This window comes from Typopeltis vanoorti, chromosome 4 (assembly GCF_054136105.1).
Source record: "Typopeltis vanoorti isolate ZY-2024b chromosome 4, IOZ_Tvanoo_1.0, whole genome shotgun sequence".
Taxonomy (NCBI): domain Eukaryota; kingdom Metazoa; phylum Arthropoda; class Arachnida; order Uropygi; family Thelyphonidae; genus Typopeltis; species Typopeltis vanoorti.
Window position 1 is genome coordinate 100613340 of NC_143552.1, and position 15821 is coordinate 100629160.

The 15821-nt window shown below is 36.0% G+C and overlaps 1 protein-coding gene across 2 annotated transcripts in view; it reads right to left on the reverse strand.

Annotated features, from left to right (window-relative positions):
* The window catches only part of DCAF12 (DDB1 and CUL4 associated factor 12-like protein), a 172876-nt gene that overhangs the window by 111097 nt on the left and 45958 nt on the right, over positions 1–15821 (reverse strand). For both annotated transcript variants that reach the window (XM_090391379.1, XM_090391380.1), the window contains exon 3: positions 6807–7215. In XM_090391379.1, coding sequence (XP_090247505.1) covers positions 6807–7199 — 393 coding nt within the window. In that variant the 5' untranslated portion in view covers positions 7200–7215. The remainder of the gene's footprint in view (positions 1–6806; positions 7216–15821) is intronic.

Consider the following 15821-nt stretch of genomic DNA (forward strand, 5'->3'; position numbering starts at 1 on the left):
TAAAATGAAGATCTGATCCTGACAGCCTCTATTTGGCGTGAATCCAGCTTGTTCTTCACCAAGCTACTCTTCCACAATTCTTCTCAACCATTCCTCAAGTATACTAGCATAAATCTTACCAGGAACACTCGGTAGGAGAACCTCTATAATTCTCACATTCAGTTTTATTTCCCTTTTTATATATGAGTACTATGAGAGCTCTACTCCAATCATCAGAATTCGTCCCTCTGTCCACACCTTCTGAACTATGCAGTGCAGCCACTGTAAGACTTTTATACCACCATACTTAAGCATTTCTGGTCAAATATCATGTATGAGTGTGGTAAGAAAAGCAAAAAAGGATTACGAAAGAACATTGGCCATGCAGGCTAAAGAGAATCCTAAACAGTTTTTTAGATATGTAGCAAGTAAAAGGAAAAATGTACATGGCAGAATAATTTTAAAGAATGCCGATGGTAGGGAGGTAACTGAATCAGTTGAAATAGCTGAGTTACTGAGTGAGCACTTTGCAAGAATATATCATCCAGGTGGTGACATTGCAGAAACGAATAAACCAGTAGATTATACGGGAATTGTGGTGAATGAAGTGGAGGTGAGTAGTCTATTGCATAACCTCAATGTCAATACATCTGTGGGATTGGATGGTATACCAGCTCGTGTAGTACGAGAAGCAGCTAAAGAATTGTCAGTACCCTTGACCATTTTGTTTAATTTGAGTCTCGGGTCTGGGATAGTCCCGAGCGGGTGGAAGGAGGAGAAAATAGTTCCACTGCATAAAGGTGGTTCCAAGACTGCTGTTGTAAATTACCGACCGATTAGCATATCAGGAATCATTGTCAAGGTCTTAGAGAAATTAGTCAAGAAAAGAATACAGGATTGGATAGATGAAAATGGGATATTGTATGGGGGACAACATGGTTTTGTGAAGGGTAGATCATGCCTCAGTAACTTGCTCACGTTTTATAACACAGTGACGGCTGAACTGGATAGGGGTAATGGGTTTACGTTGATACTACTGGACCTTGCCAAGGCCTTTGACAGGATACCACATGGAACCCTAATCAGTAAACTGGAGCAGATGGGGATAGATAGAGCGTTGGTAAGATGGATAGGAGGGTGGTTGAAGGAGAGATACCAGAGAGTTGTTTATTCAGGAGTGGAGTCAAAAAGATGTCTTGTGACTAGTGGAGTGCCGCAGGGCTCTGTTCTTGGACCACTGCTTTTCAATTTGTTCATCAATGATATTGGAAAGGATTTGAGAGGAAGTGTTCACTTGTTTGCTGATGATGCAAAGTTGGGTAGAGCAATTGTGAGTGCACAGGATGTCAAAATTTTACAGGATGATTTGGATAGTTTGGAGGACTGGGCTAGGAAAAATGGATGTCAATTTAATGTGGCAAAGTGCAAGGTTATGCACTTTGGGGTGAAAAGAATAGCAGCAGTATATTGCATAGGTGGAACTGTACTCCAGGAGATTGATGAGGCCAGGGATTTGGGAGTGCTGGTGGATAGGTAGTTGAAGTTTAGGGGGCACATTGCAAAAGTAACTAAAACAGCTCACCAAATCACTTGGCTTATGAAAAATACTTTAACATGCAGAGAGAAGCAAGTTGTTGTTCCTCTGTATCGAGCCTTGATAAGACCCTATCTGGACTTCTGTGCCCAGTTATGGGCACCAGGGTTTCTTCGTGATGGGGAGGAAGTGGAGAGGGTCCAGAGACGAGTGACCAAGATGATAGCAGGTCTGTGGAATGAGCCTTATGAGAATAGGTTGAGGATTTGTGGGTTGCAGAAATTGGACGATAGGCGAAGGAGGGGTGATATGATTGAGACATTCAAATTACTGAAGAGTTTTTATAAGATTGATCAAGAAGATATTTTTGAAAATATGACTGGTGGTGGGAGAACTAGAGGTCATGCATGGAAGCTGGGTAAGAGAGTGGTTGACAAGGGTGTTAGAGCTAGGTTTTTTACTTGGAGAGTGGTGAATGAGTGGAATAAGCTTCCAGAGTCTGTTGTGGGTGCTACGACCGTGAATGAGTTCAAGGCAAGATATGATAGATACTGTGTGAATGTTGAATAGTTGTTCCAGACATGTGTTAGGGCCTCCCTCGATGAGTCTGTCGACTCCGTGGAGTTTCCCGGAACAATAATAATAATAATAATAATAATATCATCTACTCCTGCTGCTTTTCCACATTTCAAGCCTTTGATGGCTTTTTCTACTTCAAGTATGGATATGTATTCCTGACGGTATGCCTGTTGAGTGTTTCTTATCACTGTGCTATCACTGCTTGTTTCATTTAGCAATTTTTCGAAGTAATTACTCCATACTTCAAGGATATCTTTTTCTCCTGTTTTCATATCGCCTTTATCATCTCTAATTCCTTTTACAGCACTCTTTCCTCCATTCCTAAGCTTCTTCAACAATCGCCAGAATATTTTGGCACAGTCTTGATATTTATTTTTCATGTTCTTACCAAAGTCTTCCCATGACTTTTATTTAGCTAGTTTTACACAGTGTTTAGCTTTCTTACATTTGTCTCTGTATTCTCTAAGAGCACAAGCTGACTTATTTGCCAAGAATTTTTGATATGCTTTCTTCTTTCCCTTCACTGCCTCTCATACAGTTCTGATTTTTCTATCCTTGCAGATAATCTCACCACATGCCTCTCTGGCTGAATCAATCAGAGTTTTCTTCAAGGCTTGCAACTGAATCTCAAAGGTTTGGTTCCTGTTCTCAAACTTTTTCATTTTTCCTTCAATAATCTTTTTGTATTTTAGTCTACAGTTCACATCTGAGAGCTGCTCAACTTTTATTCGCTTTAAAACTTTCTTACATGTTATTCTTTTCAATATGAAATTCAATTTTATCTTGCTCAAGACTAAATAGTGATCACTTCCAATTTCAAATCCTCTGTACACTCTGGTGTCCTGCACCAGGGAGAAAACATCACTATCAACAATAACATAGTCAATGAGACTTTTCTTATTCCTAGCCTCTTCTCTCCATGTGAATTTGTGCACATTTTTATGTTGGAACATGGTGTTAGTAATAACCAGTCCATGTCCTGAGCAGAAATCCAACAGGTATTTTCCATTATTATTAGCTTTGCTCTTTTCTCCAAATTTTCCCAAAATATTTTTGTATGTCTGACAATCACTTCCTACTCTGCTATTTAGTTCCCCAACAAGGACCAACTTTTCCTTTTTCATTGTGTCAGTAGCTTTCTCTAGAGCCTCAAAAAATTCTTCTGCTTCTACCTTAGTAGAGCCTTCTGTGGGACCATAGGCACAAGTAAGTCTTATTGTCTAATTTCTCTGATATTTGCCCATATCACTCTACTCGAGACTGCCTGCCATTCAAGAAGATCCTGAATATAACATTTTGTATTTATTGCTTAGAAAGATGTCACCAGTTTTTGTCTTTTTTGTTTCAGTCACCCCCTATTATGTCGATCTAGTACTTATCCAATTCCTCAGCTAGCTCCATTTCTTTGCCATTCAGGCCTTCTTATGTTGATAGTACCGATCTTCAACTCTGGTGATATTGAGTTGGGGGTGTGTTTTAGGGTTTGTTCCAATAGCTGACTTTTTTGCTGTTCGACCTGGATCCCTGGCAAAAACAACAGGGGGGGGGGCCTTGTTTAACTGGGCGATGTCCCAGCCGGCATGAAATTTAGTCATGCTGTACCATCATTTTGTATTTTGGTTTAAGCCAATAAGAATCCAATTTGGTCGGCTAAATCCCAAATGGCCAGTCCATTCTCATTCGTTCAGTATCCAGGTAGATATCCAACAGGGTGCATCACGAGAAGGTGAGGATTGGACATTAGGTCAGAAGCCCTGGTCGGTTCTCTGTATTCCTTTAAAGGCTATGTGGAAGTCTCCTCTCAGTTATATAGCTTTGACACTTAAGCACCCTCTTTTGCTATATTTGCAAAATCCACAAAACATTTAACAAAGAAATCTAGTGTATTTCCATTAGCTTCAAAACGTGATATTATTAAGTTATCTGGAAAAATATTGTCTAGAATATATCCAAATTCTTGTATTAATCAGGGCAATGCTCTAAAAGAAGCCATGGAAAAATCAATTCATAGGTTTTTTGAGGAACTTGAAGAAATAATATCAAATCTGAAGACACTGAAGGCTGAATTTTCAGTATTTGAGGCAACCAATAAAAGAACAAAGAATTTAGATTTATTATTTGATGCCCTGAAAATGTTAAAATCAAGTTCAGTAAACAGTGAGAAAGTATTTTCTATTTCAGGCAATTTTGTATCTAGAATAAGAACAAGATTAAGTAATCATTCAGTGGACATTATTTGTTTTTTGAAATCACATTTCCTGAAGAAAAATACTAAATGAAATAAAAATTTATAATTTATATTTTGTATGGATTTTAGTTATTTTATTTGGTTTTGTATGGAGTATATTTTACACTTAATTGTATGCATTTTAATTATTTTAGGTTTTTTTTTATTTATTTGTTTATTTTGTCATATTGATGTAATTGCATAAATATTAAATAAACTGAAAATTTTTAAAATAAGAAGTATAAATTTTTTTTTACTGTTTTAATTACATTTTTTTTTTTTTTTTTGTAAAATTTTGAAAACCGGTTTTAACAGGTTTTTTGAAAATACTGGAATTTGAAAACCAGTATTTTCAAAAAAATACTGGTTTTTCAAAAGTTGGTTTTTGTATAAACCCTAACATAAATGATATAGGAAATAAATTGAATGGAGATATTCAGTTGTTTGCTGATGAAGCAAAGTTGCATAGGATAATAATTAATCAAGGTGATGTAGAGTGCAGGATGACTCGAGTAGGCTGACAGTATTGGCAAAACATAAATGGATGTCAATTTAAGGTGAAAAGTGTAAAGTTACGCATTTTGGGAAAAAGATTACAAGCTGTGTAACATATTGAGGGAACTGTGCTCCAAGATCATGATGCCAGGGATTTGGGGGTGGTGGTAGATAGAGTTGAAGTTTAAAAGGTATACTGTTAAAGTACGTTATTGAAGAACACACTAAACAAGCAGAGTTAAGGGGGTCATCATTCCTCTTTATAAAACCTTGATATGACTACATCTGGATTACAATGCTCAGGTCTGGTCAACTGGGTTTCTTTGGGATGAGCAAGTGTTGGAGAGGATCCACTGACAAGTAACCAAGATGGTGAGTGGTCTGTGGAATGCTTCCTATGAGGACAGACTGAAATTTTGTGAATAACTTCAGGTCTCCATAAGCAGTGCAGTGGTCTCACAGTGGGCAATCAATGAAATTCATCTCGTACCTAAAGACAATCACAAAAATCCGAGCTCATGGCAGGATTCAAACTCACAGCCTCTTGGTCAGAAAGCAGCAAATTAATGCAGCCACTAGGCTATTCCTGGGCAAATATTTATGCCCGTAGATCTGTGTGTTCATGGAACAGGTTGAAAAACCTTCCGCGAAACTTGCTAACTTACCATTTGATTAAAAAGACTTGATAAAATATTCCTTACATTAAATGGGATTCAAACCCAGGGTCATTCTAACCAAATGGGCCATGTATACCAACAAAACTACAGATGCTCAACTCAGGATTGCTGCAATACTAAGGACTTTGACCAGTAGAGATAAAGGAGTGGAGATTCCGTTGTATAAAGTTCTGATCAGGCCACATCTAGATTGTTGTGCTGAAATCTGGAGACAATAAATTTTGGAAATGGGTACAGAGACAGATAAAAATTATGTTACTTTACAATGTTAGTTATGAGGATAAACTGAGGGTATGCAAACTATAGTTTGTGGATAGAAGACAAAGTGGTGACATGATTAAAACATTTAAACTGCTGAAAAGTGGTTACAGGATTAAAACTGGGGAGATTCTGCATAATAAATTAAGAAGCTATTCCTAAAAATCGCAAAAAGGAGATGAGTAGAAGGGTGCAAAATGGAGTAGTTGGACCACAGAATTTGGTGCCAGATAGGTAGTGAATGTGCATTGCAGATGGTGAATGTGCTTAAGAAGGTGTATGATAGACTATATTGTTTAAGATGAGCCTCCCGCAATGAGTCTTATGACTCGTTGGAGTTCCAGAAGAAGAATAATTTTCTAAAGTAATGCCACTCCCATTCTATGGTTCAGAAATATAGACTATTAAAAGGAAAGATCAAAATAAAATACAGAATGCAGAAATGAGATTTCTTAAGAATTAAAGGATGCACAAAATTAGACCATACAAAAAAAATAAGATAACTAAAGAGAGCTAGGTATTACAACTTAAATGAAAAGATCAGGAAATATAAAGAGAAATGGAAAGAGCATTTATATAGGATGGAAAGATATCGGCTACCAAAACAAGTGGATGAATATAGATCAAAGGAAAAGAGAGAGAGACGAAGACCAGCTGCAAGATGGAAAGATCAGTGAAGTCAAAACAGACAATTGCCTAATCCTCGAGGAGAAGAATTCTGTAAAAGCATTCTCTAGGAAACACACTCTATAATAATTAATGGATAATTTTAAATCATTACTGAACATTATTGAGTAGATATTACAGCTAATTTATATCTCTGGATGGATAACATTATCCTAGATAATGGAACAGATGAAACTGGCCTCCTAGAGTGTGCCAGTATTACATCTTTAACAATATAAAATGATCCAGGCATTTCTCTCTCCAGAATTTACCATAAATGATCCATTGCTGCATAAGTTCTGTTTCTTTGTATCGGATTAAATACTAAACACTAATATCAAAATAATGAGATACTACAGAAAAAAAAAAAAAAAAAAAAGTGAAAACTTACTTTATTGCATTTTGTTCCAAGCATAACTTGATGATCTGTCAACCACTGAGAGCAGAACACCTTATTAAAATCATGTAATGAGATTTCATGTTCTTCAAGTAAAGAGTTTTCTAAAAGATGATGGATTCCCCTTTCTGTTAATCTATGTTGGTCTTGGACTTTATAATTCCCATTTTCTCTACCATGAATATAATGAAAAAAGTTTTTCTTGGGGACCATTTCTCTCATGAAGCGAGAACGCCTACAAGAACAGTTACCATTAAACAGCTGATTTGCATCGCTGGATGGACATCCAGAATCTGTTGTAGATAATAACTCTTGCGATATTTGATGTTCACTTGATATTATCCTAGATAATGGGACAGATGGAACTGGCCTCCTAGAATGTGCCATTGTTTTGAATGTATATCTGAAACATGAAATTACTATTGAGAAACATGATTTATTAATTCTTACACACAAATAAACAAAATGTTTATATTATGAGTTTAATTATTTTACTTTACTTCAGAAAAATAAACGGTAAATTATAACTAGCAATCATGCATTTAACATTTACAGAAACTGAGTTATTATTATAACTACATTTAGTAGATGAGTTTCATTGTCTGATGTGAAACCATTGTCCTGCTTACTGGAAGCCTCAAGTGGTTTAAAAGTCATATTTGGTCTCCAGTTACTCTGTAAAGTAGAGTAAATGGATTATCTATTCTTAGTTTGACCATGATAATAAAATGTATTATGAGTGTAATCTTTTATTGGTGGGATTATCATACCAGACACTGGAATCAGTGTGTGTGTGTGGTATATAATGTGAATTTTTAAATATAATCCGAATCGATAGTATTTATTTGAAAAAAGCTAACATAAAATATCAGATAGTAACTACATACAATGTATACAGTTCCTCTCTGAGATTTTATGATCTCAGGGAGTAACTATTTATTTATCATTACTATAACAGGCACTTCCATGGAGCTCAAAGGCTCACTGTGGGGAGACCCAAACTATCCCACAAAATAGCTATTGCCACAAAATACCTCTCGTCTTGGCAACTTTAGAACATGCCCTCTGAACTTCAACTCTATCAATTGCCATCTCCCAAAATGCCTAGCTTGCCTGGAGTACAGTTCCATCAATGTATTACACAGCTTGTAATCTATTTGTTCCAAAATGCATAACTTGTCTTTACATTAAACTGACACCCATTATCTTTTTCCCATACTATTTAAATAGTTAGAGAGCCTACATGGCTCTCTAACTATTATCATACCCAATTTTGCATCATCAGCAAACAACTGAATGTTTCACTTCAATTTATTTCCTATATTATTCGTGTACAATTAAAAGTAGAAGTCCAAACACAGAACCTTGCAGCACAATATTAGTCAAGCTTCCTCCTGGATTCTACTCCTCCATATACTACTTTTGGGTATCTGTCCATCAGCTGCCCTCGCACCCATATCACCAATTTCCTATCCATTCCCATTTGTATAACAGAGTTCCATGTGGTATTTTGTCAAACAGCTTTGCAAAATCCAGCAGTATCATCGTGTAGCCATTCCCTTTTTTCAACTCAGTAGTCACTATTATAACAAACTTTTCCATGTTTTTTTTTTAATCACCACTCCTGAGATACTGTCTCCTTACATAACTTTGCATGTTTGCACATTAAATTGACATCTATTTATGTTTTGCCCATACTGTCAGCCTATTCAAATCATCCAGCACTCTACATCACCTTGATTAATTGTTACACTATACAACTTTGCATCATCATCAGCAAACTGAATATCTCACTTCAATTTATTTCCTATATCATTTATGTAAAAAATAAACAGCAGTGATCCAAGCACACCACCAGTCACCTGCCTTCTCTTGGAGCCAGCAAAGGTTGGTCAATTGGTAGAGCCTCTGCTACTAATGGCTCATGCAAAAAGTTAAGTAAATTTGAGCACAGTTAGTAGTTGGAAGGGAAATCAATCGTTCAATGCTGTTGGTACACTCTCCCTCAATGAGTCTTTGGACACCCTGTCGTCAAATAATAATAATTACGAAAATAATTCTACTCTTCCATATACTAATTTTTGGTCTGTCCATCAGCCAACCTTTTATACATATCACCAGTTTAATATTCATTCCCATTTGTTGCAGTTTACATAATAATTCCATGTGGTATCATGTCAAATACCTTTGTAAAATCCAGCAGTATTGTATGCTCACAGATTCGAAAACTTTCAACACTTCTGCACGTCACAAAAAGGAGAATCCATTCCGATAATAGGGTAATCAATCCATCTTCTGGGATGAGGTTTGTTTATTACTACAGGTCGGAAAATTTAGCTTTTCTTTTATGAACATTGTAGTTTTAAACTAGTACAGCAACAGACAAGAAAGCACGTGATTTCGCATGTTGGCGACCAAATTCGTACATCCTTCATTTCTTTCTCCATTTCAGAATGAATCAACTATTCTTGGCAGAAAGCCAAGAAGAGCTCTACAGTGTGGTCATACTATATCATCATGTAGCCAATCCCTTTATCCAACTCAGTTGTCACCCTATTATAAAAAGTTACTAGATTACTAATGCATGACATACTCTTCACAAAGCCATGCTGTCCTTCAACGAGCATCATATTCTTATCCACACATTCCTGAAATCTCTTTTGACCAATTTTTCCAGTATTTTTACGATGACGTCTAATATACTGATTAAGTCTATAATTTGCTACCACAGACTTAGATCCTTCTTTATACAAAAGAATTATTTTACCCTCCTTTCATTCTCTTAGGACTTTGCCAAAGCTGACACTTAAATAGCCTAGTCAGATGCAATGTTAGTTCCTTGCACATTCTCATAAAATGAGAGCTGATGTCACACCTTATCCACTGGCAGTATTTACAGTGAGATTCTGCAATATCCAAAGCTCAAATTCAACCTCTGTTCACACATCAATCAATGCCATATCTGTAACTTCATTTGGACGATATACTCTTGCCAGTAGTCACTAAGTAACCAAAATATTTTGTTTGCATCTGTCGCCTTTAGCAGTCATTCTTGCTCTTCCTTGATGCATAATGAAAGAACAATGGGTTTTCTTTTGCCTGCTCAGCTAATTTCTTCTCATAATCCGATTTTGCTTCTTTCCTTACCATGCTGTCAGCTTTTTTTGCCTTACCATTGCACTATTTGTGAATATGTTGAAAGTTTTTTTCACTTAGTTATACTATAAATTAAAGATTCCAAGAAATTATATTCTTGGTTTCATCCTTTATCCAAATGTAAGGAAGCAAAGTTTGCGCATGAAGTATCTTCACAACTGTGCTACTTGTATATGCTAATGACTTCACATCAATTGCCTTAGTAATAACAGTAATAATTTCTTGGCATCTTTAATTTACAGTATAACTAAGTGAAAAAGAACTTTCGACATCTATCTCTAATTAAGAGCATTTTAGTAATAAGTTGCGACACCTTTTATGACTAATTTGTATATGGGAAACATGACTTCTGCATTACTTCAACTTTGGTATCTCTTCTGGGTCTGGCTCCCACTGATGAGACTTCAATAAAGGTCAAAACTAGTCTGACCCTTCAACTAGTAGTAGCCCTTCCCATAATGCATAGCATTATATATATGCCTGTAAAGATGTGCCTTGCATTATGGGATCCTACTGCAATTGATGTGAATCATTAGCCTCTATGTATAAGTAGCCCAGTTGTGAAGATACTTCACGTATAAACTTTGTATGCTTGCTTACACTTGGATAAAGAATGAAACCACGAATATAATTTTTTGGCATCCTTAATTTATTCGTGAGCTTGCTAGTCACCTTTCTCCTTATACCATCAACAACATTCTTTTTTTGTAGTTTCCTGCTTAATAATAGTACTCATAAATCTAACTCCTACCTGTTTAATCCTCCTGAATAGTTCTATATTGCTTTCTCTAGATACCCCTTGATTATTTCCAATACACCGTTAATATCCTTCCATCGCAGGTTTTTTACACCACAGTAATACTTCAAGCTTACTCCTAAGCTTTTCATAATCACCTGCCTTGTAATTACACATACACACCTTCCTGACTGAAAATTCCATGTTTTGCAAATTCCAAAGTCAAGACTGCATGATCATTCACCCCCCCCCCCCAACTGAAGGCAACGTGGCTGCCTTAGTTACAGAACTTTTCTGATTCTATGACGAGATCTAACACCCTCAATACCCTGAGACTCCTCCATCACATGCTGCTTTCAGTAATCATCTCTCAGCAGGTGTATAAATTCCATTTCCTTTCTGTCATGTGATCTCCCCTCCTCCTAATCTATGTCTCCACAGTTCAAGTCCCCCATAATAATTACTTGATCTGCACTTGTTCCAACATGCTGATGCATGTCATCCCCCTTGCCTACAGCAGCAACTGTATATTTTGTTCTACCGGCTGCCTCAAAAGAATGGTCATTCATCTGTCTGTCTCCTACTCTTTCTGGGTGCAATTTATCTATAATCTTCAGCAGTACCGTCTCTCTCTCTCTCTCTCTCTCCATCTTTTTTTCTATCCTCACTGAAAATACTAAACCCATACTTGTCTGTTTGCTTACTTAGGAAATATGATTAAAACCAAGTTAAAAAACTTTCTACTATATATATATATATATATATAGAGAGAGAGAGAGAGAGAGAGAGAGAGAGAGAATAGATTTCTCTGTTTGACCATAGTAAGGTTTTCCGCACTCACATGTGACTTTGTATATATACAGCTGGGAATTGTAGAAGGTTGTGAGATTGCTTGTAGTTGCTGAAACTTGATCTTATTTTTCAAAGAGTCGAGAAGCACGTTTGTATGTTAAATTTCTTCAAGATTCTACTCAGTTTTTTTGGATAGTGTGCTGATATATGGCAAGGAGATATAACCTTTGGAGTCGTCCTGTGTCTCTATGTTGCTACATTGACGGTGGGATAATTGTTTGTTGATACTTTTTAAAGATTAGCCATTGCTTTTAAAGGTCCATTTAAGATGTTGTAGTTCCTTTTTTAGTTCTTCTTCATCTGACAGTACAGATCTTGCACGATTCGCAAGAGTTGATATAATACCCAACTTTTGTGCTAGATCGTGATGTAAGGACACATGCAAATATCTGTCCGTGTGTGTTGGCTTTCTAAATAAAGAGACTTTTATTGATTCAGGCGTCTTGGTGAGTTTATCATCTAGGAAACAGAGGGAACTATTTTCTTCAATCTCCATGGTCAATTTGATATCCTGATGGAGGTTTTTAAGTGGTTGAGAAACCTGTGAAGATTCTCAATACTATGCTCCCATATGAGGAATATATCGTCCACATATCTAAGCCAAATTCTTGGTTTTAAACTAAAAGAGGAGATTGCCTTTTGTTCAAAAACACACACGGACAGATATTTGCATGCATCCTCACATCACCATCCAGCACAAAAGTTGGGTATTATATCAACTCTTGCGAATCATGCAAGATCTGTACTGTCAGATAAAGAAGAACTAAAAAAAGAACTACAACATCTTAAATGGACCTTTAAAAGCAATGGCTACTCTTTAAAAAGTATCAACAAACAATTATCCCACTGTCAACGTAGAGACACAGGACGACTCCAAAGGTTATATCTCCTTAGCCATATATCAGCACACTATCCAAAAAACTGAGTAGAATCTTAAAGAAATTTAACATACAAACATGCTTCTCGACTCTTGCAAAAATAAGATCAAGTTTCAACAACTACAAACAATCTCACAACCTTCTACAATTCCCAGGTGTATACAAAGTCACATGTGAGTGCGGAAAGCCTTACTAGGGTCAAACGGAGAAATCTATCCTCCTACATCTCGAGAAACACCAGAGAGACATCGCTTACAAGAGAACCAGAGCTACTGCCCTATCAGGCCATGTCCTGTTTTCAATAAACACGAACAACGAAAGCCACCAACATGAAGTAAATTGGACAACAACTTCAAACCTATACATTTGCCACGATGAGGTAGAACGCTGCATTGTCGAGTCAAAAGAAATCATATGAACCCTCTTCATATGAACAATAATCTCAGCTATAATTTGCCTGACTCTTTCAGCTCTACTATCAGATACTGGAGATTGCGTGGTTCCACACATGCACAAGTGTACAACAATAGAACTTTAACACGGACTATAGCTCAAGTTCATAATAACTGTAATTTACAGTTGAATATTATATCTTTATAATTGTATAGCTTTAGAGTGTCTCAATGTTTTTTTCAGTGTCTTTTAATAGCTTTCGATGTTCTTTAACACCTGATGAAGTCAATCCCGACGAAACATGTTATCAAATAAATCTTAATTTGTTATAATTCTCGGATTTTTAGTCAGTTTATATTAAAATGAACATATCCAACCTGCGAGTTAATAGTAATAGTCATATATATATATATATATATATATATATATATATATATATATATATATATATATATATATATATATACATATATACTTATATCTATTCTATATATATAAAAAGATAGGCCGAAATTTGAAACATTTTTATGTCACGTTTTTTGTCTTACCAGCTTACCAGCCCGGAACTTGGGGGGCGGGGCTAGTATATATATATATACATACACACACGTGTGTGTGCGCGCGCGTGCGCACAAACTCAATAGATTTTGAGTTAAACAAAAGTTTTGGTGCAAGCAGTTTAACCCTTCATTTTATTGATTTGTTTTAAGATGCAAATACATCACACTCTTGAGTAAGCAAAATTAAATTCATCTGTTTTGAATACTTATTTGCATTTTCTTAATTTTTGCCTGTCTCCATCTGCTCTAAACTGAAGCAAAAAGTCAACTTTTTCCAGTTTGTTCATTTGTGAAATCATGTCTTTTATAGCTATTTACTGCAATCTCGTTTATTTTTCAACTATTTGACCAAGTCATTCTTTCCATTTGAAAGTAGGCACCATCAATGACTATAATAAGCTGGACATTTTTATATGGACACCAAGTCAAACAATGTGAAAAAGGCAACTATGTTCCATGAAAATGAGCTATACTGAAAATAGTTGAAAAAGTTAGGTGCTGAAGAAAAAATTTTTTATGATAATTCAACATCCTATAAGGTTAGAAATCCCATGTCAGTACCACTAGTGGGCCAATGTATTGGTTAAATAATACAAGAATCCTGCTCTAGAGAGAGACCAAGTATGGTGCCACTTCAAATCTTTAAGCAAGCAGTGTATCAGTTTCTCACTGGGCAATGAACACCTACCACATAATATTCAAAACCATTCATGCCCACAACCTAATGTTGATTGAAGAGTGGATTATCATCAATTTCATGATATATACCCCCAAGGGATGTTCAGGTTACTACGACAGCACAACATGATTAAGTTTACATTATTATCTTAATTATTATATTATTAAGTTTATATTATTACAACAATTTTTCTCCCAATTAGTCTATTTCTTATAAGCACTCATATTGTCGTATTTAACATGCATTCTTCTAAGGCAGTTCTCACTGAATCAATCCACCTAGACCTTGGTCATCCTCTGAGTATCTTTTCTGGCACCTGTTTTGCTAACCTTTCCTCACCCATTCTATTTAAGTTTCCATACTACCTTAGATTAGCTCTGCTGACATTCTTGAATGCAAATAATGTCAAGTTCCTTTCTAATATCTTCATTTTTAATATGATTCTGTCACTAATGACATCAGTTCACTCCACTAATTTTTCTCAGAACCCTCATATCTGTGGTCTCTAATCTTTGATCAAATGCTTTATTTCTAACCCAACTTTCAGATCCACAACTTAAAACTGGTTTAGATACTGTTTTGTATACTGTGTGTTTGGTGGTTTGGGTAATTTCTCTTTTATTCCATATAAATTTATTCTGCTGGCCCTGCCATACCAGCCTTGCTTATTCTGTTGTCTATTTCCAGATTTAACCTGCAATCTTGACTAAAAACTCTGCCTAAATAACTGAAATATTTTACTTGTTCTATAGATCACCATTCAGAATGCAGCTGAAGTTTCCTATGTTCCTGAATATTTTCATAGTTTTGGTCTTTTTATTGCAGATTTTCATGCCAAATTTGTCATGAAGAGACAAATTTGGAGACTCACACTAGAAGCAAGGAGTTTGACATCTCCAATTCTAATATCAGGCTTAATGCCACTTTTTTCATAATGTGATCCGTATAGATGAATAAGAGTGGAGATAACATCCTTGTCTTACTCGATTTTACATCAAACCACCTTCCAGTATTTTCTTCAATTTTAACTGCTGATAATGTTCCACTGATGCCAAATAATTTTAGTGTTTTGAAAAATTATTTTCTGGGCACCTTGTCATATACCTTTTCCAGATCTACAAAACTTAAGTACCAATCTCTGTCATATTCCCACGATTTCTCAAATAACCATCTTAAAGCGAAAATCTGATCTTGACAACCTCTATTTGGCCTGAACCCTGCTTGTTCCTCTCTAAGTTTCTCTTCCACAATCTTTCAAGTATGCTTGCATAAATCTTACCTGGAACACTCAGTAGAGAAATTCCTCTGTAATTCTCACATTCAGCTTTATTCCCCTTCCCTCCCCCTTTTTTTTTTATAGATGTGTATTATGAGAGCTCTACTCCAACCATTGGGAATTCAACCTTCTGTCCAGGCCCTCTGAATTATGCAGTGTAGCCATTGCAAAACTTTTATACCTCCATACTTAAGCATTTCTGGTCAAATATCATCTACTCCAGCTGCCTTTCCACATTTCAAGTTTTTGACGGCTTTTTCTATCTCAAGTATTGATATGTACTTCTCTTTGCATTCCTTTTAAAAATTTTCTAGTATATAGTTCTGTCAATGCTTGGTTCATTTAACAGTCTTTCAAAGTAATTACTCCAGACATCTAGGAGAGTGGAGACACTTCAAATAGGTGAGCACTCACTAGCTACTAATAATGTAGTGATCGCCAACCAATATGGATATGGCACTCCACTTTGATGATAAATT